This window comes from Macrotis lagotis, chromosome 1, assembly GCF_037893015.1.
Source record: "Macrotis lagotis isolate mMagLag1 chromosome 1, bilby.v1.9.chrom.fasta, whole genome shotgun sequence".
Classification (NCBI taxonomy): Eukaryota; Metazoa; Chordata; class Mammalia; order Peramelemorphia; family Peramelidae; genus Macrotis; species Macrotis lagotis.
This window is the reverse complement of record NC_133658.1, coordinates 783000290-783021935: the sequence shown is the minus strand read 5'-3', so window position 1 is coordinate 783021935 and position 21646 is coordinate 783000290. Positions and strand designations below refer to the sequence as shown.

Below are 21646 nucleotides of genomic sequence, written 5' to 3'. Positions count from 1 at the left end.
GTCAAATTTTTAAAAAAACAAGCTATTCCCCGACTGACAAATGGTCAAAGGATATGCAAAGGCAATTTACAGATGAGGAAATCAAAGCGATCCATATCATATGAAATCACTAATTATTAGAGAAATGCAAATTAAAGCATCTCACTTCACACCTCTCAGGCTGGTCAATATGACCAGAAAGGATAATGAGCAATGTTGGAAGGGATGTGGGAAATCTGGGACACTAATACATTGCTGATGGAGCTGTGAACTCATCCAGCCTTTCTAAAGAGCAATTTGGAATTAAGTTGAGAGGGCAACAAAAATGTGCATACCCTTTGATGCAGCAATACCACTACTAAGTCTATACCCTGAAGAGATCATGAAAAAGGGTAAAACATCACCTGTACAAAAAAAAAATTCATAGCAGCTCTGTTTATAGTGGCAAAGAATTGGAAATTGAGTGAATTTCCATCAATTGGGAAATGGCTTAATAAACTGTGGTATATGTATGTGAAGTTGTTCTATTAGAAACCAGAAGGGAATGGGAATTCAGGGAAGCCTGGAAGGATTTACATGAACTGAAGCTGAGCGAGATGAGCAAAACCAGAAGAACACTGTACACCCTAACAGCAACATGAGGGTGATGATCAGCCTCAATGGATTTGCTCATTCCATCAGTGCAACAATCAAGGACAATTTGGAGGTACCTGTGATAGAGGGATATCCAAAGAGGGAATTGTGGAGTTTGAACAAAGAACAATGAATATTACCTTTAATTTTGTTTAAAAAGGTATCTTATGTAATTTTGCTATCTCTTATATTGTTTTTTTCCCCTTTAAAATATGATTTTTCTCTCAACACATTTAACTTAGATCAATGTATAGTCTAGAAACAATGTAAAGACTATCAGACTGCCTTCTGTGGGGGTGGGAAGAGGGAAGCAAGATTGGGGGGGAAAATGTAAAATTCAAAATAAATAAATAAAATTTTAAGAAAAGATATGGAAAGAGTTTCTTCAGATGCCTTCTTGAACTGGGAGCTGTATTTTCTTAGTCACTTTTTTGTGTATTAAGACCCCAAAATACTAAGGTTCAAGAATTTTTCTAACACTTTTCTTATTTTCCCTTCCCTAAAGAATATCTCAAAATTTGATCCCTGAATATCTCAGTATTTTACATGTTTCATTCCAAAGGGCATTAAAGCCTCTTATATTAAAACAATATAGAAAATTCATACAAAGTGAAGAATAGTCAATTAAATATATATATGTTTTGACAATGGAAATAGAAAGAACAGTAATGACAAAACAATTTAAAGCTAATTCTCATTCTAGTCTGGATACATTCCTCTGAAGTGACAGAACTTGTTGAAAACTCTTAGAAAGATCTTTATCTTTCCTACTGTCCTTGACATAATCTAACTTTTCCTTCTGTCTCTGTTATGCCTGCTCTTTCAAAATTAGGTGAAGAAGTACTGGAGACAGCTAGGATGTTCTAAGTTTTGAAAGGTTAGAATTGTGAATTCCCAAGGGCTAAATTTCAAGCCAGCATTTTACAGCCAGATAGCCTAGTAGGGCAGCTCTGAGGAACAGGACATAGTCCTGTTAATAGTCAGGTCCTAAGAATTAAGGTGGCTCAATCATAGCTGAAATAAGGACTTATCCATCAATTATGTCACATGTGGAAGTGGACCAATGTTAACTGGAAACTAAGTTTGAAACCACTTTCATCAGAGGGGTATAGAAGAGAATGTGTACCTCCCCCACCCCCATAATGTTAAAGAGGAAATGTCTGTGCCTCTGTTCTTCATATCTTTACTATATATAATTTTAAAAACTAAATTCCTCTTAAACTTAAAAACAAAATAAAAACTGAAAATGTATACTGTCAAATTACAAAGAACAGAGGAATGGGAGCATCAAATACAATGACAGGTGTTTTTTTTTTAAATCTATTAGGAGGTGTTCTTGGTTTTGCCTCTCCTTTTAAAATTAAGGATGACTCTCTAGGAGAGGAGAAGGAAAGGGATTTGGATTTGTTGCAGTGCTTTAGGATTTGATAGGTAAAGAATTCATGAAGACTCAATGACCCAGAGATATGAGGGAAAGATAAATATATCTATGCTTTTCCAAGCAGGCTGAGTTCCAGGAAAGAACTAGCAACTTGGGAGAGGACAGCAAAAGATTTAAAGGGAAAGATACCTTCTGACCAAGTGAGGTTTAGCTAATCACGTCAAAAATAGTAGAGGATAGTTTGCTTATGACTTAGGCAACTACATTTTGTTAACTCAACACAGTCTGAAGACCTCAGTCTCCTTCCAGGGACCAAATGGTTCTGGTCCCTATCTGTATGGGGATATCGACATAATGTACAAATAACAAGGTACATAATAAGGGAAAGATTATGATCAGATACAGGATAATGAGACAGTCTCTACCAAGGGTGGAAAAGAGAGGTACAAAATAACAGGTTTTCTCAGAGATATGACAGCAATATAACATTCCTTTAAGTTACCCAAGATGCAGAAAGTCAGCTTAAAGACAAGTTAACTATTTGCTTTCTGCTCAGTACTTCCTCTTCATCAGATTTACAATCTAGGCAATGTAAAAACAAAAGATTATCAGTAAAATCTATTTTTAAAAGGTTACAACATAAAGTTTAAAAAGGACTAATGTTTCAAACAAACTCTGGGTCCAACCACTCAAATTGAAACTTTCTTCTTCAGTCATTTTTTTCTCAACAGGATCCAACTACTCCAAGGTACTTAAATCCGCCTGTCAGGCCTTATAAAGAACAAGCATTAGTCTCTATGCTTTTGAGGTACATACTAATTCCTTCACCCATCATAACCACCTCTGCCAAACATATCTTTTCAAAACTCAGCATCTCTAGGAAGTTGCCTTTATTTGAACTCATTATTTTTAAAAAAAAATTTTTAAATTTTTTGCAAGGCAATGGGATTAAGTGACTTGTCCAAGGCCACACAGCTAGGTAATTATTAAGTGTCTGGGGCTGGATTTGAATTCAGGTCCTTCTGACTCCAGGGCCAGTGCTATATCCACTGTGCCACCTAGCTGCCTAAAGCCACCTTTATTTGCATGATATTCTGCATTTATTGATACTTTGGGTTTATATTTATCTTATATATATGAGTATGTATATGCACGTTTATATACATACGTAGAGATATACTTTGTAAAGTGAAAACAGTTTTTAAAAGAGGAAATATAATTTCAGTTATACACCTCATAAAACCAACAATAGGTAAAATTGCAAAGTAAGCAAAGTTCTTTTTTTTTTTTTGCTTTTTTCCAAATCAAGCGTTCTCATTTTGTCACTCTATCAAAATCTGCAGTTTGGAAAGGATAAATTATAACCTAGCAAATTTGTATTGTTGATAATGAATGATAAGGTCTTATTGTCCCAAGATACTCTAAAATTTAGAGGGAGATAAGGCCTTAAGTCATCAAATTTTTTACTTCAAATATCCAGGAAAGGTGGATTTTTTTTTCTTTTTTGCAAGGCAATGGGTTTAAGTGACTTGCCCAAGGTCACACAGCTAAGTATTAAGTGTCTGAGGCTGAATTTGAACTCAGATCTTTCTAATTCCAGGCCAGTGCTCTATCCACTGCACAACCTAGGTGAATTTCTTGAAGGTCACTTAGAATTATACCACAAAGGAAAGCTAATCATGGTTCACCACACCTGGCACATGGATTTATTCATAGTCCATGCTCAATTTATTCTTACTGGTTGATTAAATCTAGTATCAATATAGTAGCACCTACTCCCAATATCTGATTTGGCTGGTTAGGCTAACCCTTGGATATCTGTCTTATCACCAGGTGAACAATCAAATCCTTTCCAGCTTGATGGGATATACTTAAACATTCATAAAGTGTTTATATATACATGTTTTATCTATCTATACATATATTTATCACAAATATGTAAATATTTATCTTTATGTACAAATTTATATATAATAAATATGTTCATCTATACACATGCATATATATTTATGCAAGATTTATATTCTTGCAAGCATAGTCTTGGGGAGCCTGGAGTCATTTTCACACTAATATACTGTAATTAAGTCATAGACATTATTAATTTGCTTTAGTTTTCATGATATAGGTAAAAAAAAAATCTAACTTTAAATGTTTACACTGTAGTCTAGATTAGCCCCTATAAACTCAACTAATATCAAAAGACTGCTCATACTAACCTGGCTGGAATTAGCAGTAACCTGGTCTCAGTCAAAAGTCTTTGGTTGCAGAATTCAATACCACTGGAAATCAGAGTGAGCCCAGCAGTAAAATCACCAGTGACCTTGTTATTCTAAAGGAAAAACATATTAAGTTGAAGGGATGGATTTAATTCCAGATATTAGTTGAGATCCATGTATAGATACCTGACCTGATGATGAATCTAAAATCAGATCAGAAACATTCTAGATTTTTTTTAATCTTACCTAAAAAAGAACCTTGGTAAGTTGAAATTGCTCATTATTGAAAACATGTATACAAAATGAAGTAAACATAACTAGGAAAAGAGTATGTGATGACTACAATAATTATTATGACCTAACTTGGACCCTCTGCTCTACCTTTTTTGAAAAGATGGGGAGCCACACTCTTGCAACATTTAATTTGTTTTCAGGCTCTTTTAATGGGTTGTTTTTGTTTTTTCTGGACTGCCTTTTCCCCTCTTCTTTTATTTTATTACAAGGGATGACTATGGGAAGATTTATTTGAAAATAATGGTGATATAAAAAGAATGATCAATTTTTAAAATATTTAAGGAAACAGTACATTGGTCACAGAACAATTTTAATATGCTAGGATATATAATCAGTAAAATCTACTTAAAATTCATAAAAGTATAGAAAATCAAAATTTTTATTTAATAATTTTTAATTTTTAAATAGTATAAATTAACAAATTTTCCCCTCAAAGTAACCATACCAACTGAAATGAAAATGAGAATGATAACAAAAACCAATTTTATAATCAATGCAGAAAAGAAAATTAAATAAAACCTTAAAGAAACCACATACAGCAATATAGACAAAAGTCATCCACTACAACCATGTTGTACTCATATAAGGGATATAAAAATAGTTCAACACTGGCAAAAAAAACCTGCTAATTAATCAAATAACGAAAGTCACATGATTATATAAAAAGATGCAGAAAAATCATTTGACAAAATACTGGATTCATTCATTCATTTATTCATTCATAAAGTCCTAAAAAGTATATCCTGAAAATACCTGTTCATGTGTTCAACATTGCCCTAAGGAGAGAAGAGTCAGCATTATTTCCAATGGAAAAACATGAAGTGTTTCTAGTAAGAACAGCAATATTACAAGGACCCCTCTTTCTATCACTTAAAACACTTCATTATAAATACTAGCTAAAACAATATGACAATGGTTGAGTGAGTCCATCAGTTCAGATTTTCCCCTTCAACTTTGCATACTGAGGCATTCTTGACTTCAGCTATGTAAATCATAATGCATCCTTTGCAATTCTTGCCCATGTCCTCTTATAAGTCTATCATAGGGGGGTCCATACAACACGAAGGAAACATTCTGGAATACATAGGTATAACAAATGGTTATCCTTTGCTCTTCTATCTTTTTTTTTCTTTTGGGGGGTTTTGCAAGGCAATGGGGTTAAGTGACTTTTCCAAAGTCACATAGCTAGGTAATTATTAAGTGTCTGAGGCTCTCCATCTATCTAGAATTCAGATCCTCAATTCTTTTTAATAGCCAGTATTAAATTAATAAATACTTGTTAAACTGACTATAACAAGTATGTAACAGGATTTTCAGATCTGAAGTACAACTAAGGTCAGGCAGGAGATGCAGAAGCATAGCAAATGTTGAATAGTTTCTGGATTGGACAAGCAGATGAAGTCCTTGAACCTGTGGGCTTGCAATTCAGACCCTAAATCTGCATCTTCAGAAGCCTCATAAATTCATTTCCTCCATATACTCAAGGTCAAGACTTCACCAACTGGCATCATGAATTGTGAGAGTTGTGTGTTAAACCCCTGAGAAGGCCTGAAATGATCCAGATTTATCAGGATATCTTTGGGTTTCCCCATTTCTATTGTAGGTCAGTGTAGGGTCCCTATTAGTGGAAGTCAAAATGTGGACAGCAAAAACAACAAAAGCCATGAATAATGTAGGTTTCCTAGCAAAATTTTCTATCAGTGAAAGCCATGTCTAATATAAACCAAGATTAAAATAAGCCAAAAGAAAGCATTGACCAGTATATGTTCAATCCATACCTCACATACCTGGGACTCCAGTCCAAACAGCACTAATAGGGCTCCCAGGTATTTGGGACCTTAGGCTGATGCTAAGCAGTATAAATCCAAAAACATTGGCCAGTCTGCACTGACATACTCTGTAAGTTCTCCCTTTATCTGATTTCTATAATATCATAAAGTTTGAGGGGGGTTTTGGCGAGGGATCAAATATGTTGTCAACAGGCCACCCCAAATCACCCTGATTGAGTATCCCACTTTGATTATTAAACTACTTATTCCCCCCTCCCCCGCCTCTTTCTTCAGTATCATGTCTTACACATTGTTTGGGATAGCTTTGAATATCCCATTGCAGAGGGATTTTCCGGCAAGAAGGTTAAGATTCATTCTTTTCCTAAAAGACTGCTTCCAAGAATTGATTAAATCAAGAGAACTAAGGCTCAACTCACCAAGACAATCATTGATTCTAGGTGGTCTAAAGGGACCCCAGATGTCCTGAGTCACTATACCCAAACTTATTATCAGACAAATATCCAATACGGAAAAATAACTATAATTTATTTAGCATTTTAAGGTTTAGAGACAGGTCTAAGATCTTTTGTACTTCAACAATAATCACATCATTATCCAACTGCATATGAAAAATGAGCGGGGGGGCCCCCAGTAACAGGTTTATAGCCTAGATGAGTGTTTTTACTATGCAGTGGCAAAGTAAACATTGTATTAACTTACTGAAACAACTTACTTCATTTCAATGTCTGACTTTAGATAGGATCAACTTGTATCAAGTTTAATCTGATACAGGAGTTAAGTGTAAAGCACCAAACGAGGTTTTCCTAATTGCTTTGGTAAGAGTTCAAAAGAATTTTTTTTTTGTATTGGGAGACAAGGCAGAATTAGGTATTCCCAGGGGAACCTGGGTAGAGATGAACATCATAGAGATTATTATTAGAGAGAAGCCCTGGAAGTTGAACCTGCTCCAACTATGACTTTTAACATAGAGATTATAAGAGATTAATGTCCTTCTCCTTGAGTCATACAAAATTCTCCATATTTTCACAACTGCTTCTCTCTAGTCAATCTTTTCAACCAACTCCTGTAGTAAGTATTTGGCTCCAGTTTTCCATTCTAGAATTATTGCACATGATTTCCCATTATAAACTGCCAGTCAAACCAGCCTACTTACTGACCCCCCCCATACAATACTGTACTTTCTTATCTTCATTGCTTTGTACAAACTGCCTCCCATACCATGCAATGCATTTCTTTACCACTCTGTCAAGGTTTAGCTCAAGTTCTGTTTCTCAGAGGCACAGTGGTGCAGTAGATAGAGTGCTGGGTCTGGAGTGAAGGAAACTCAAGTTCAAATGTGGTCCTACTTACTAGCTGGGTGACCCTTGACAAGTACTTAAACCTGCTGGTCTCAGTTTCATCAAGTGTAAAATAGGGGTAACTGAATAACTAGGACACCCTGTTTTCCAGTGTTGTGGTAAATCTCAAATGAAATATTAGTACTTAGACTAATGCTTGGCACAAAAGAAGGAATTAATGAATGCATGTTTACTCCAGTTATGAGCGTCCTTGAAGGAGGACTGTTTCACTGCTGTCCTCTAACCCAGGACTTTATGAATGACACATAAACAAGTCCAATCTCTGTCTCTGGCCTTGAACTTTTTTCCAAGTTCCGGAACAGAATCTTTAAATGCTTGTGGTACATCTACAGTTTACCCAAACTCTGCAAGTCCAAAACACATTGATTAGGCCCCCTCAGGTACACAAGCCAGGAAATATAAAGACAAAGTTCCTGCCTCAAGAAGCAACCTAACCTTCTAAAGAAGAAACACAAGATACATCAAGAAAAGTTAAATACAAGGTGATTGAAATATCTGAGACATCAAATAGAAAGAGGCAATTGAATTAATCCTTAAAGAAAAAGATTTTGAAGGGTAGAGATGAGGAGGGAATTCATTTCAGGAATGAAGGGGGTAGTGGAGATGGAAGGTTGAATTTAAAGGGAAAATAACAGTCTAATTTGGCTAAAATCCACTTAAACTTACTGAAGGACAGGGAATTATCTTTTTCTTTTCTGTATTATTGTTGTCCTTGCTATTGTTTTTTATTGCCCTACCCAAATGGATACTTAATAACAGTTTGTATATTGAATTTTCCAAGGAAACCATGTTATAAATGGCAGGTTTTTCAGGCCAACCTACAATTTGTACCAGAAACATCAAGCTGTCCTAATGATACAAATAAAACCAAACCACCAGGTGAAACAATGTTTCTAGAAGATATTTAGACAAGAATTCTAAATTGAAATGTCAGGAAAGCATTTCCTCCTGTTGTGTTTAGGTTGAAACTCCTGTAGCTCCAGCCTACAAGGTGAAATGCAAAAAATACCACCAGGTTCAAGAGACATGATATAGGGTGAAGTTGGGGAAAAGGAACTTTTTTTTGGTTGAAAGGAACTTTTAAAGGGGTAATGGGGTATATAGTAACTCCCATAAGAACCCATCAGAGTAGAGCCATGATGGATAGTGACAAGCAGGGCAGATCTGGGGCAGAATGAGGAGAGGAAACTTCAGTACCTGGGGATGGCGATCCTAGTAACTAACAATTTCTGGTCCAAAGTTGTGTACAGAGAGAAAACCAAGTCCAGAAGCCAGAAACATTAGTGTGGCTCTGATCCCAGGAGTAGAATGAGGTTTCAGTTCTAACTTTTAGCCCAAGTCATAAAACTACAGAGGAATAACCAGGCCAAGCCAAGCATCCCAGAAAGGGAGCTTGCTGTTCTGTCACTGTGAACCAGAAGAGGTCCCTAGATGCCAACAAGAGATACTATTCCTCAATTGTTTAGCAATAGTCCTCAGACCCAAAACACATTTAATAAATTAAGTCAGAGGAAGAATGGGATCAATATTGTAGGAGGAAGGAAAAGGAGAACAGTGACTAAAACAACTAAATGGATATACTCCCTCCTCCTTCATCAGACAGTATGATCACTAGTTCCTGGAACAGCAGTTAAATAAATCATTAAGGAAATTCTAAAGAGAAGAGAAAAGAAGCTAGCATTGAAGGAGGAAAGTAAATTGAAGATTGTCAGTACTCTCCAAAGCCTTCAAAAGCCAACTTCAGATATTTCTAATTTCTTTGAGAATTAAATCTGCACAATTTAAACCAACTTTCAACAGCTATATAATTTTGGCAATCTAGATTTTCCAGGTTTTAAAAGGTGAACAATTCCCTGTCTCAAATATCTATTCTCCATAATTCCTTAAAGGTTACCAACAGGTTCCCACAGCTATAAGCATATTCAGCATTTTAAGATACAACATATCTAGTTTTGGGGTTTAAACTCATTTAGAGAAGCTAAGTACTTTTATTAATTGTTCATCTGACATAAGTTTCAATAATCAAAGCAACTCAAAAGTTGAATATAAAAAGTTACTTAGAGCAACTTGATATCCAATATGGATTCCTGTTGACATTATTGACTACAGATTTTCCAGGTTCTGCTTCAAGACACTTAATGACAGGGAAGTCAATGCCTCTTTCCTAAAGCATATGATTTCCACTTAGCTCAAATTGTTGCAGTTTTTTTTCACAAAGAACCTGTAACTTCCACTCACTGCTCCTAGTTACTTTATATATTTCTATTTCTAGTCATGTTTTTCCCAGGAGATTATAACATAAACTTGAGTTTATAAAATGTTAAACCTGGAACCTTGAATTTTGTTGAAGGTGTCAGTTGCAGAAGTACAATGATAAGCTGGCAATATGTCCAGAAGGCAACTAGGATAGTGAAGAGCCTTATGTCTATGCCATGAGGAAAGGTTGAAGGAAAAATAGTAATTTTTATCTTCAAGAAGACTCAGAGGAGAATATAATACTTCTTTTCAAATATGTGAAGGACTGTATTGTGAAAGATGTATTATACCTGTTCTGACTAAAGCCAGAAACAATGACAGTGGTTGGAAATTGCAAAGAGGTAAAGTTAGTCAGAAAAAATTTCCTAACTGGAGCTATCCAAAAGTAGAAAGGATTGACCAGAGATAGCATATGTTCCCCTTCTTTAAAGGTCTTCAACAAGAGACTAGATGTATGGGTTGAGTTAGATCACTGCTGAAATGCATTTTTTTTCTTTTATTTTTCCTCTTTATTTATAACATTCTTTTCTTTTAAAATTTTGAATTCCCAAATTCTCTCCCATCCCTTCCCCACCCACTGAGAAGGTAAGTAATGAACGATATCAATTATACACATGAAATCATATTTCCATATAAGTCAGTCTAAAAAAAGCAAAAAATAAAATAAAATGAGAAAATTATATGAAATACATTTCAACTCAAATTCTATAATTCTATCATTCTGTCACAAGAGAAAATAATAAACTTAACTTAGGCCTAGATCTGCCACTTACTAATTATCTGACTATGAGCAAACCTTTTTTTTTAATCTATAAAAATGGAGATAATACATAACACCACCAAGCTCTAAAAGGTTGTGAAGAAAGTACTTTTAAACCTGAAAGCACTATTTTTCTCATCTATAAAATAGGTAAATTGAATTAAATGGTGCCTTTCACTTCAAAATCATTTTTATCATGTGAGACAGAGGGCTATTTAGAACTTAGAGGCAGGACCAATTCAATCTCCCATTTTGTATTATTACTGCTTAGCAATAGCAAAGACTAGGTGCTTAATGATTCAAGCACCATAACCTTTGCATACCTCCTTGATTTGTGGCTTTAAGCAGGGAGGAAAAAAATGTGTGCTGGAGAAAGGGAAATCAGAGAGGAAAAATTAAAATTTTCTTCTCAAAATTGGTAGGGTGAGGATGTATAAATATTTTTTAGTTCTATTATTACTCAGGATCAGTACATCTTTAAAGTTAAAGCATTATTCATAAGGAACTGTTTACTCTTTGACAACTAAATATTCATTAAACACAGAACAGGAAGGCAGAACAGGTAGAACAATTGCTGTACATACATATATACACATATACTTTACATATCATTAAAACCAATATATTTTAAATGAACAAAAATATGATAAATTCAAAAACTTTTTAATAACATGTTACTATACTGAACCATATACTAATAAAGCACATATTTTCACAGAAAAAAATTCAAATAATGATGAACTTGAAAGGAAATTCTATGTAAAGCTTGAAGTAGTTTCCTACTGTATCCAAAACAGAAAAACAAAACCCATCAAACTTCTTTCTGGAATTTAAAGTACTGCACAATTTGGCTTAATTTTTCTTTTTTTTTGGGGGGTGGGGCTAGGCAGTGGGTCACACAACTAGGTAATTATTAAGTGTCTAAGGCCGCATTTGAACTCAGGTCCTCCTGACTCCAGGGCTGGTGTTCTATCCACTGTGCCACCTAGCTACCCCTTGACTTATCTTTCTACAATGACTGCTGCCAGGTTTATCCTTCCCATTCTAACCAAACTGGTAAGGCTCAAAGATAGTCATATATGATTCCCACCTTTATATCTCTGCTCTCCTCCTCAGATTTGATTCTCCTCAGTTTTGACTCCTAAGATGGCTAAATGTTAAAGTGCTACTTCTAACAAACTCTTTCTTGTTTCTCCCAGTTTTTACTGTTCTCTTGCCACCAATGCCAAATACCAATATTTTGAATTTATTAATCTGTATGTATGTTGTTTCTGTTCAATAAAATCTAAGCACCTTGAGGACAAAGATGATTAATTTTTGTCTTTGCAACCCAAACACATGGTCAAATTCCTGGTACATAAAAATTAATACATACTTGACTGAATTCTATAAATTTTTCTAATTATTGTTACCAGTAAATATTTATTCCCTTGCAGTATGCTTAATAGTCTATAAAAACATGGATTATCTGAAATTACAAAAAAAAGTTCATATAACTGCAGGACAAAGTAAGTCACATTAAAATGTAACAACAAATTATATGATAAGGTCAAAACACCATTACTAAAATAACACAAGCCAAAATTTCATTCTGCAGGGTACTTTCTATAATGATATGCCAGGTATGTGATAGAATTCTAGTGTGGAATTGTTGTTCTTTTGAGGAGTATATTTAGACAAATATCTTTTGGATGAGTATCTTCTAAAGCAAACATTTTTAACCTAGGCTCTTCAGTGTTGCTTTCTTTAATATTCTGATACTGTGTTTCAATATAATTGGTTTCCTTTGTAATTCTATTTTTTAATGTATTTTAAAATATTCTCAGAAGGGATTCATAGGTTTCACCACACTGTCAAAGGGTTCCTTGACACAAAAGCAAAAACTCTTGGAGAGGTAGCATGACTTCAAATATAACACTAGTGGTTGCTACCATGAAGACAGTACCTCCTAGCCTTTTTCCTGTCTGATATTCCTTTTCCTTACTCACTATGTGCTCATTGATTTCAATGCCATCCTGTATGTCCAAAATAATCCCAATCCAGGCCAACCTCCAAGATTCAAAATTAATCCTCCCTCTCAAAAGTTCCAACTAAAACTCCTATTTTAGCCTAAGTATTAGGTAATCTATCTGAACACTACATAGGAAGATATGAGTGAAGGGGTGTTAGCCCATCTAAGATGTTTCACTTTTTTAAACAGAAATTACTAAATTTATCTCAACTATCTTTAATTGGCAAAATGGTAGGAGAGAAGAGGCTCAATATAACTCTCTCAAATTTCTCCCTCGGCAACTTCAGATTCTTCGGGATAGAAAAAATGAGGTAGGTAGAAGGGAATCTTCTACCAATTTCTCTTCCATCTTAGGTCCATTTTTTTCAAAGGAAGGAACTTCTTATTTGGTTTTCAGAAAGAAGAGAGGGAAGAACAGGTATCAAGTAAAAATAGTTGAGGGCTCTCCTTGGAATTTATGAGTAAAAAATTTGATTAAAGATGCAAAAATATTTTATGTTTAGATAGTTTTTACTAGCTATTAACATTTATAAAGTACTTAAAGATCTTACAGTGCAGGCTGCCTGTGCAGATATTAATGTGGTTCAAAAGCAGTAGCTTCAATCATGTCACTCCCCTGCAGAAAATCTTGGGTCATCCCGAATTCCTTCGTCTGGCAATCAAAGCTCTCTATAAACTGGCCTGGTCTACCCTTTTAGCCTGGCTATTCCAACTGTTCCCTTAGAATAGTTAATAATAGTTGATATTTTACACAGCATTTACAATGTGCCAAGTGCTGCTCTACAATTCTCTCATTTCCTCACAACGCTGCTAGACTGGAGCTATTATTATTCTTCCCTTCTTACAACCTACATTGGAACTCAGGTCTCCTGACTTCAGACCAGTAATTAATCAATGCACTGTGCATTCATCATCAAATGAGAGGAACATAGCAAAATTAGATCAGGATTACAGAAAATGGTCAAACTACATTTAGATTTAAAATATTATAACAAAGAGTTATATATAACAAAAAAAAAGGTTTCTAAGTAACAATATTAAAGGGCTTCTGAACCTGGGTCTAACTTTTTTTTTTAGGTTTTTGCAAGGCAAATGTGGTTAAGTGGCTTGCCCAAGGCCACACAGCTAGGTAATTATTAAGTGTTTGAGACTGGATTTGAACCCAGGTACTCCAGACTCCAGGGCCGGTGCTTTATCCACTAAGCCACCTAGCCACGCCTAACTTGTTTTTAAAAGATGTGTTGATAACTTTCAATATATAGTTTCCTTTTTAATCTTAAATTTTAAAAATAATTTTACTTAAAAATATTATACTGAGAAGGGATCTATAGGTTCTACCAGACTGCCAAAGGAGTCAATGACACAAAAAAGGGTAAAGAACCTCTAGTCTATTTCAAATAAACGAGAAGAATAATTTATTATTGTTATCGTCACAGCTTAATCTCCATCCTTACAAGGCAACTTTTAATAGGTTCCTTACATTTGTTGTGGTGGAATTTTAGTGCAAAAATATGTTCTTTTGATGAGTATCTGTAAGGAAGCTCAGAGATGGAGAATATTACTACTTCAAAAACTAGATTAGTTGTGCTGCTTGCTAGTTTACTAATAATCTAGTTTCAAGTGGCAAGCAAAACATAAAACCACAGACTCCTAAGAGTCAGATAAAGATCTAGGCTAATCTTCCACACAAAGAAACTTTCTATGACTTCTTTCACAGATAAGCATCTACTCTAAATTAGTAACAAGGAGCTCATCCTCTCATTCACTCCATTTCATTGAAAGACCTTCACAGTTCAAGTCTACTTCTTTGCAACTTCCACCTTTTGGTTTTTGTTCTGCCATGTAGAATTTCAAAAATAATTTCTCTTCTACCTGTCAGCCTTTCACACAATCACAGAATCTGAAAGATGGAAAAAATAATCCCTATAACTTAGTTGACAAATGTGTATACCTCCAAGGAGGGAGAAACCAATCATCTCTCCAGAAAACCCATTTCATATTTGGACAGCTGTAATTGTTAGCAAGTTTTTTCTGATATCAAACCTAAATTGGACTCTTTTCAATTTGCTTCTACTGCTCCTGATTCTGTCCTCTGGGACCAAAGAGAACAAATCAATCAATCCTTCCTCCACATGACAGCCCTTCAAATATCTAAAATCAGTAACAGGTCTTGCAAGTCTTCTCTTCTCTAGGCTAAACATACCATTTCCTAAAATGATTCTAAAATGACATGAACTCAAGGCCTTTCGTTATTTTAGTTTTTTGGAGTGGTAACAATCTACATGACCATCAATGATCATGAACCTATTTAAGTACTGAAATATTCTTATATTAAATGGTTTCCAGTGCAAACTAAATCTAAAATGACTTTCCTGTCAACAGTACTTAATTACTATAGTGAAACTATATTCATCTAATATACTTAAGCCATTTTAATATGAACTGCTGGTAAACCAATCCTTCCCAATCCGTTATTTAGTAAAATGTTTGGGAATATCAAAGAGGACTTTATATGTTGTCCCTTTCGATTGTAAATTGCTTGGAAGCAGAGACAATCTAATCCATCCTTGAACCATCACTATGCCTCCTAGCAAATACAAGTTGTTCCCTTGACTACCTTAAATCATTCCAAGACATCTGGAATATTTTGTATTAGAGATCTCATTTAAGCTGTGATTTTATTGCTATAGAATTCTTAGATAAGTAAATTTTTTTCTACCAATAAAAAGCTAGCACTTTCTCTGCACTTTAAAGGCTTAGAAAGTTACTTAAAGCACTGAGAGATTAAATGATGTATTCAGGGTCACAGAGTCTGTATATGTCAGAGGCAAGACTTAAACCCATGTCTTCCTGGCTCCAAAGTCAGCTTTCTCCCTACAACTATTGAAAGCTTAAAAAAAAAAAAGTATATTGAATTTATTTATTTCTCAACAATTTCATCTTCATTTTTACTCTTTTCTAGTCTGAATATGAAAATACCAAAAGTCCTTTATTGCTTGTCCTCTCTCCATTTTAGTTTGAGTGGCTCTAGTAGATCTGGTTCTATTCTGGCAAATGGTGATAATAGAAATCGAGGCTTCTATGAGGTAAAGATAAAGTAGGGAACACATTTTAAGTATGAGAAACAGTCTGTGTCCAGTGCCAGGAGACAGAATATCATGAAAAAGAATACCAAGGGGGCCAATAAGACTAAAGCCATTTAAGTCTTTTGACCTTTATGAATATTTTGTCATGGCTAAACAACAGGAAAGAAACTTAACTGAGGAACAAGGAATCTAACATTTCTCTAACCACCAGTATTTTCTTTCTAGATTTATGTTGTTCTTTGGCTCTCTCCTTTTTTCTTTTAATAAATTTTATTTTGTCTTCAGATTCACACTCTTCATTACCTCAAACTATTCTCCAATTGTGCAAGGAAAGGGGAAGAAATCGCACAGCCCTGTAAACAATCATCTGCTATTAATTAAAATTAATTCCTGAACTGACTGTATTTTTTTCCTGAAAGTCTCAATCTTTACTGTATTCATTCCCTATCAGGAGGTAGATAGCATGTTTCATTTCAAATTCTCTGGAATTGTAGTTGGTCATTGTGGGGATTAGAACTCTTGTTTTTCAAAGTTGTCTTTAAAATATGGTGGTTGCTGCAAAAATTTTTCTCTTGGTTCTGTTCACTTCATTTTTCATCAGTTCATTTAAGTCTACTCAAGTTTCTCTGAAGCTAGCCCAGATTAATCAGAATCCCCTCCATTTCCATTCTTTGTCATCACAGAAAGAACTGCTATAAATTTTTGCACTCATGCTCTTTCTTTAACCAGTATTGCTGGATCAAAGGAGGTGCACAGATGAATGGATTTTTGATCAATTGAATGCCCAACCGCTTCCTAGAAGTAAGCTGAAAAGTAATACACTTCAAATCTGAAGTTTAATTTATGATTTCTTAAACATGGTGTCCAGAATTTTTTTAAATGTGGTTTTTGGAGAGCCCAATGATTCTTAAGTTCTCTCTAACTTGTTTTCAAATTTATTAGATTTAGTTGTTTTAGAGAATAACTAGAGGCATTTTTTCTATTTTTTCAGGCTTTTGCTTTTTTCCAACTATTTCCTGCTGTCTCATGAAGTCACTATTTATGTTATCTATTCTAAATTTTAGAGTTCTTTGCCATTTTCTGTTCTAGACTGTTCACCCTTTCCTAGTTTTTTCCCAAAACTTTTATTTTTTTTATCTTTTGCTTCATTCCCTTTAGTAATTTATATAGTACTTGTGAAAAAAAAATCAGTTTTTTTCTTTTGCACCTTGCTTACAGCTATTGTGAAGTTACTTTCTTCTTCTAGGATGAGATTATTGGGAATTTCTGGATCTATTATAAATCTGTAAATAGTTGTATGTTCTTATATTTATTCAGCATTCCAGTCTTAGTTTGTGAATTGAGGTTTTGTGTCTGGGCAGGCTCTATACTTTGGGGTGGGATGTTCAGCCCCTTTTGATCTTGACCTGGGTTTCTACAACTTTCAGTTTACAGGATTAGCACCAGGCCTGACCCTTTGAAGTTTGGAGTGCTGGAACTTCACAGGCCCTCTTCAGCATCTCTCAGAGTCCCTGGATCTAGTAATCAGAGTAATGCCACACTTGGACATGTTACTGCTGCTCCAGTAGCTTCCAACACCCATTCTGTTTTCTCTGTCTCTGGATAGAGTCTTCTTAGCTACAAGTGTCCAGTTACAAGTCAGTCTCTCTGGTTTCCCTAGAAGACTGCTAGATTGAGAACTGACTTTGAGGGTGGGACCTCCTTTCCTATTGCCCTTAATCCATATGACATTTGTGTACAGTTCTGTGATGAAAGATGACAGTTTTTAGATTTCTTCTCAGTAGATTTCTTGATCACTAATTGCTCTGATGCAATTTTTAGGTTTCTTTTTTCCCCCTGAGTGATCAAGAAGGAAGGAAATGAACATTTATTAAGTGCCAACTGCAGGAAGGAAGCAAGCATGCATTTATAAAGCATCTACTATGTGGTGTAGACACTGTGACAGGCACTTTGCAAATATTATCTCAAGCTGTCAACTCTCATTGAAGAAATGTTACTGGCTGGAAATTCTCTCAATTAATTTCCTGATTAATATAGTATAACCTATCAATATACAAATATTAGAATCATAGGGACCTTACTATTACCTTTGTGGCCTTCTGCAAGTCACTTCTCCTTTCTAGGTTTAAGTGTCCTCATTTGAAAAAATGAGGAGTTTATGCTAGATGATCTCCATGGTCCTTTCTAGTTCTAAAAGTCTTTAGTCCTACAAAATGCACAACAATTTAATTCAATTAAGAGATGGAAGAATTCACTTCAGTTACACTAGCATTATCTGACTACTTTAACTTCCAAGCACTTAAAAGTTATACCAAAAAAGATGGCATTTCCCCACACCATGAGAATCAGGAAAACCCACAACACATTTAAAATTTTCTTCAACACTGTTCCCATAGTCTTATTTTCTGAAATGTTTTTGATAGATAGTTCTTAATTTCAAATAAGAGATTCTTTTTTTTGGCACTATAATTCTTTGAAAATTAAAACATATATATATATACACATATATACATAAATATACATGATATACACATATGAGTTTGGGAGATATAGTAATGGTAGGTATTTCTAATCTAAGTATACCAAGAAAATCTATTAAATGTTATTTTCAAAGATAGAGAGTACCCATCCACTTTTTTGTCTTATCCCTCAACATAAAATAGGCATTCAATGTCAACTGAGAAGAACCTCCATTTTTTTCCTCCTCTAATTTACTTTGCACACTACTGCCAAAATATTCCTATATTTAGATCTAACAAATTCACTACTTTGCCCCAAAATCTTCAGTGGCTACCAATTTGTTGCCTATTTCACCAAATTAAAACTCCTCTGCCTGTCACTCAGGGCTTTGTCTTAAAGTTTCCAAAGTGCTTTACATATATTATTTCATTTAATTCTTGCAACAATCCTGGGAGATAAAATATCATTATCACCCTCATTTTACAGATGAGAAAATGGAGGCTAAAAGTTAAATCGATTTAAGTGCCTGGGATCACACTGCTGATATCTGAGAGAGGAGTCCTGCATGACATACAATAAACCACCTTGATGTCCTATTTGTTGTTGTCCATTATTGTCCCAGAGTTAAATTGGACTCTTCTCTGCCAACTGAACACACTCAGTTAACACTCTCTGGCTTAGTGCCTTTGCACATATGGTTTACTATGCTTGGAAAACCTTCCATTTCCCTCTTAACCTGTTTAATTCCTTCCCTCTTTTAAAATCCAGTTCAAATATCAACCTTCCTCCAACATGCCTCTTTTGTTCCCCCAACCTGAACCTCACAGAGAAGCCTGTTTTGCAGTTCTCTAATGCATTTATCATGACAGATAGTTAAAGTTAATGTATGGCTAGAAGGTTCAGGAAGAGGGGTGGCTAGATGGCACAGTGGATAGAGCACTGGCCCTGGAGTCAAGAGTATCTGAGTTCAAATCTGGCCTCAGACACTTAACAATTAACTAGTTGTGTGGCCTTGGGCAGGCCATTTAACTCCATTTGCCTTGTAAAAAAAAAACCCAAACAAACCTAAAAAAAAAAGAAGGCTCAGGAAGAACTAATTCCAAGTCTTGCCTTGGATGTGTGTGTGTGTGTCTGTGTCTGTGTCTGTCTGTCTTTGCTTGATCATGAACAACTTCCCTAATTTTAGGGAAGTCTCTAAAATTATAAATTGCAATGACTTATTGAACTGGATTCATTGATGACATTCTTGGCACAAAAAATCCCCAAGTCCCAAATTATTCATTATGGAAGAATGTACATTAGTTTTCTGTTAGTCTTCTACCTCTCTAGGCTCTAATAGGTCTTCAGACTTTTAACTGGGGTACATGAATGTGATTTTTAAAAAATGTTAACTTTATTCCAACATAATTAGTTTTCATTTGAAATTGTATATATTTTAAGAATTCAAAAATATTATTTTGAGAAAGGGTCTATAGGTCAAATGGGGTAAATAACACAAAAAAGATTAGGAACCCCTGCTCTAAGACTACTGACCCTCTTAAGACTCAGCCCACAGTATTTAATAATTGTTGAATGAACTAGATGAATTGTGCATAAATCCCCTGATCACTTAATACTCTCCAGATTTAGAAAATAACAGGTATAGCAAAGTTGACAGACAGGCCCTATGTATTAAAGTGGTAAAAAGCAGAACAGAATCTCAACAGAGAAACAGCTTTCAAACTTAAAAGAGCCTGAAATGACACCAAAAAAGAAATCTGCTCATACTAATCATCCCTTTAAAAAAAATCAACTTTAGAATTTATTTATACACACATATGTAATATGTGTAATATATATACACATACTAATTTAAACTATTTTTATAACATGGAAAATGGTATCCAAACCATTACCATGTTCAAGTCAGTCTTGACTTCAAACATCAAATCGTGATTGGTAACTAAATTTATTCAATCGGTGCTCTGATCTGATAGGAGCAAAAGTGATTTGTGACATGGGGGGTGACCATAATTGAGAAGTCTAAAAAGAGAGAACGAAATCAGCGAAAACCTAAACCACTCAGAAATAATGTGTAGTAAAGAAGAAAAGGTCCCTAGAGTCAAGGTGAGGTCCAGTGACTCTTCCACCTGACTATGTGACCTTGGGCAAGTCACTTAACTTCTTTATGCAGGCCTGTTTCCTCCTCGATGAAAGAACACGCCGGGGTTCTGTTATTGATGGACCCCTTCCAGGTCCACATAGGCCAAAAGTTTCCAATGTGAAGGTTATTACAAAAGAACAGAAGGATGCGCTGACCTTTTCCCTTTAGCCGGCTAATGGAGCCTTCCCTCCAGGACGCCTGCCAAGCCTCTAATAAACCTAAAAGTTTGCTGGTACGCGCAATTCCTTTCTTTAGGGATTTTCGAAAACCTCTGGCAGCACCTGGGTAGGGCGGTAGAGCCGGGGCTCGAGTCCTGGGGGTGGCTGCGCGCCCGGGGAAGGGGCGGGGGTCCGCCGGCCCTCCGGGCCCGGGGAAGGGGCCGCGGTTCCGCAGGGCTTTCACCCCCTGCCGCGCTCCGCGCCCGAGCGGGCCGATCCCGAGGCCCGAGGCCCGAGGCCCCGCCGGGCGGCCACGGAGGCGGCAACCGGTGGGCAGCGAGGCCGGGCGGCAAGGCCGCTGGCGCCCCAGCGCCCGGGAGCGGCCCCCTCGGGCGCCGCCGTCGGGGCGGCCCTGCGCGGCACCCGGCCCGGGTGCGGCCCGGGGGCAGCGCCGGCAGAGGCCGAGCCCGGAGGGGCGGCGCGGGATGGCGGCGGAGCGCGCTTCTTACCTTTAACAGATTAGACGTCGCCATGTTCCCTCAACTTCTCCTCTCGCGAGAGCGCGCGAGCGGTCCGAGGGCTCGCCGGCTGGGCCGCGGCCTCTGCCGCCGGGCGGGGCGCTCCGGCTCGGGCCCCGCGGGCAGGCTCGCTCGCCGGCTCCCCTTCACATGCTCGCGGGGAGGGGCTCCTGCGGGCGAGGCCCCGGGGGCGGCGGGGGGCGCAGCCGGGCCGCAGCCGGGGCGAGCCTGCCCTGCCTCCGGCTCGGGCCGTCACGGTGGCGCCCCGCGGCGCAGGCTGGGGCCGAGTCACGTGGCCCCGGAGCTGGGGAGGGCCCGGCCTGGGCCAGCCCCGGGGGCAGCTGGGAGCCCGCGGAGGAAGGGGCGGGGAGCGCCGGGGTCAGCCGGCTGCCGGCCGTGACCTTAAAGGCGCAGAGGCCCCGCGCCGGGGGGGGGGCGCGGAGGGAGGGGCCGCGGAGGGAGGGGCGCGCCGGGGTCAGCCGGCTGCCGGCCGTGACCTTAAAGGCGCAGAGGCCCCGCGCCGGGGCCGGGGGGGGGGGGCCGCGGAGGGAGGGGCGGGGAGCGCCGGGGTCAGCCGGCTGCCGGCCGTGACCTTAAAGGCGC

The 21646-nt window shown here is 37.2% G+C and overlaps 1 protein-coding gene across 2 annotated transcripts in view; it reads right to left on the bottom strand.

The window, feature by feature from the left end:
* The window catches only part of CUL5 (cullin 5), a 91537-nt gene extending 70396 nt beyond the window's left edge, over positions 1-21141 (bottom strand). Inside the window, exons 1-2 of one of the 2 annotated variants that reach the window (XM_074216614.1) lie at positions 21035-21101; positions 4210-4322 (exon numbers count right to left, since the gene is read on the bottom strand). Coding sequence is in view for 1 of the 2 variants with exons in the window: in XM_074216613.1 (XP_074072714.1) it covers positions 21035-21058 (24 nt within the window). In the remaining variant the exon portion in view is untranslated. Of the gene's footprint in view, positions 1-4209; positions 4323-21034 lie in introns of both variants that reach the window. The other variant, XM_074216613.1, reaches the window with a different exon arrangement.
* Between the last annotated feature and the right edge of the window lie 505 nt (positions 21142-21646).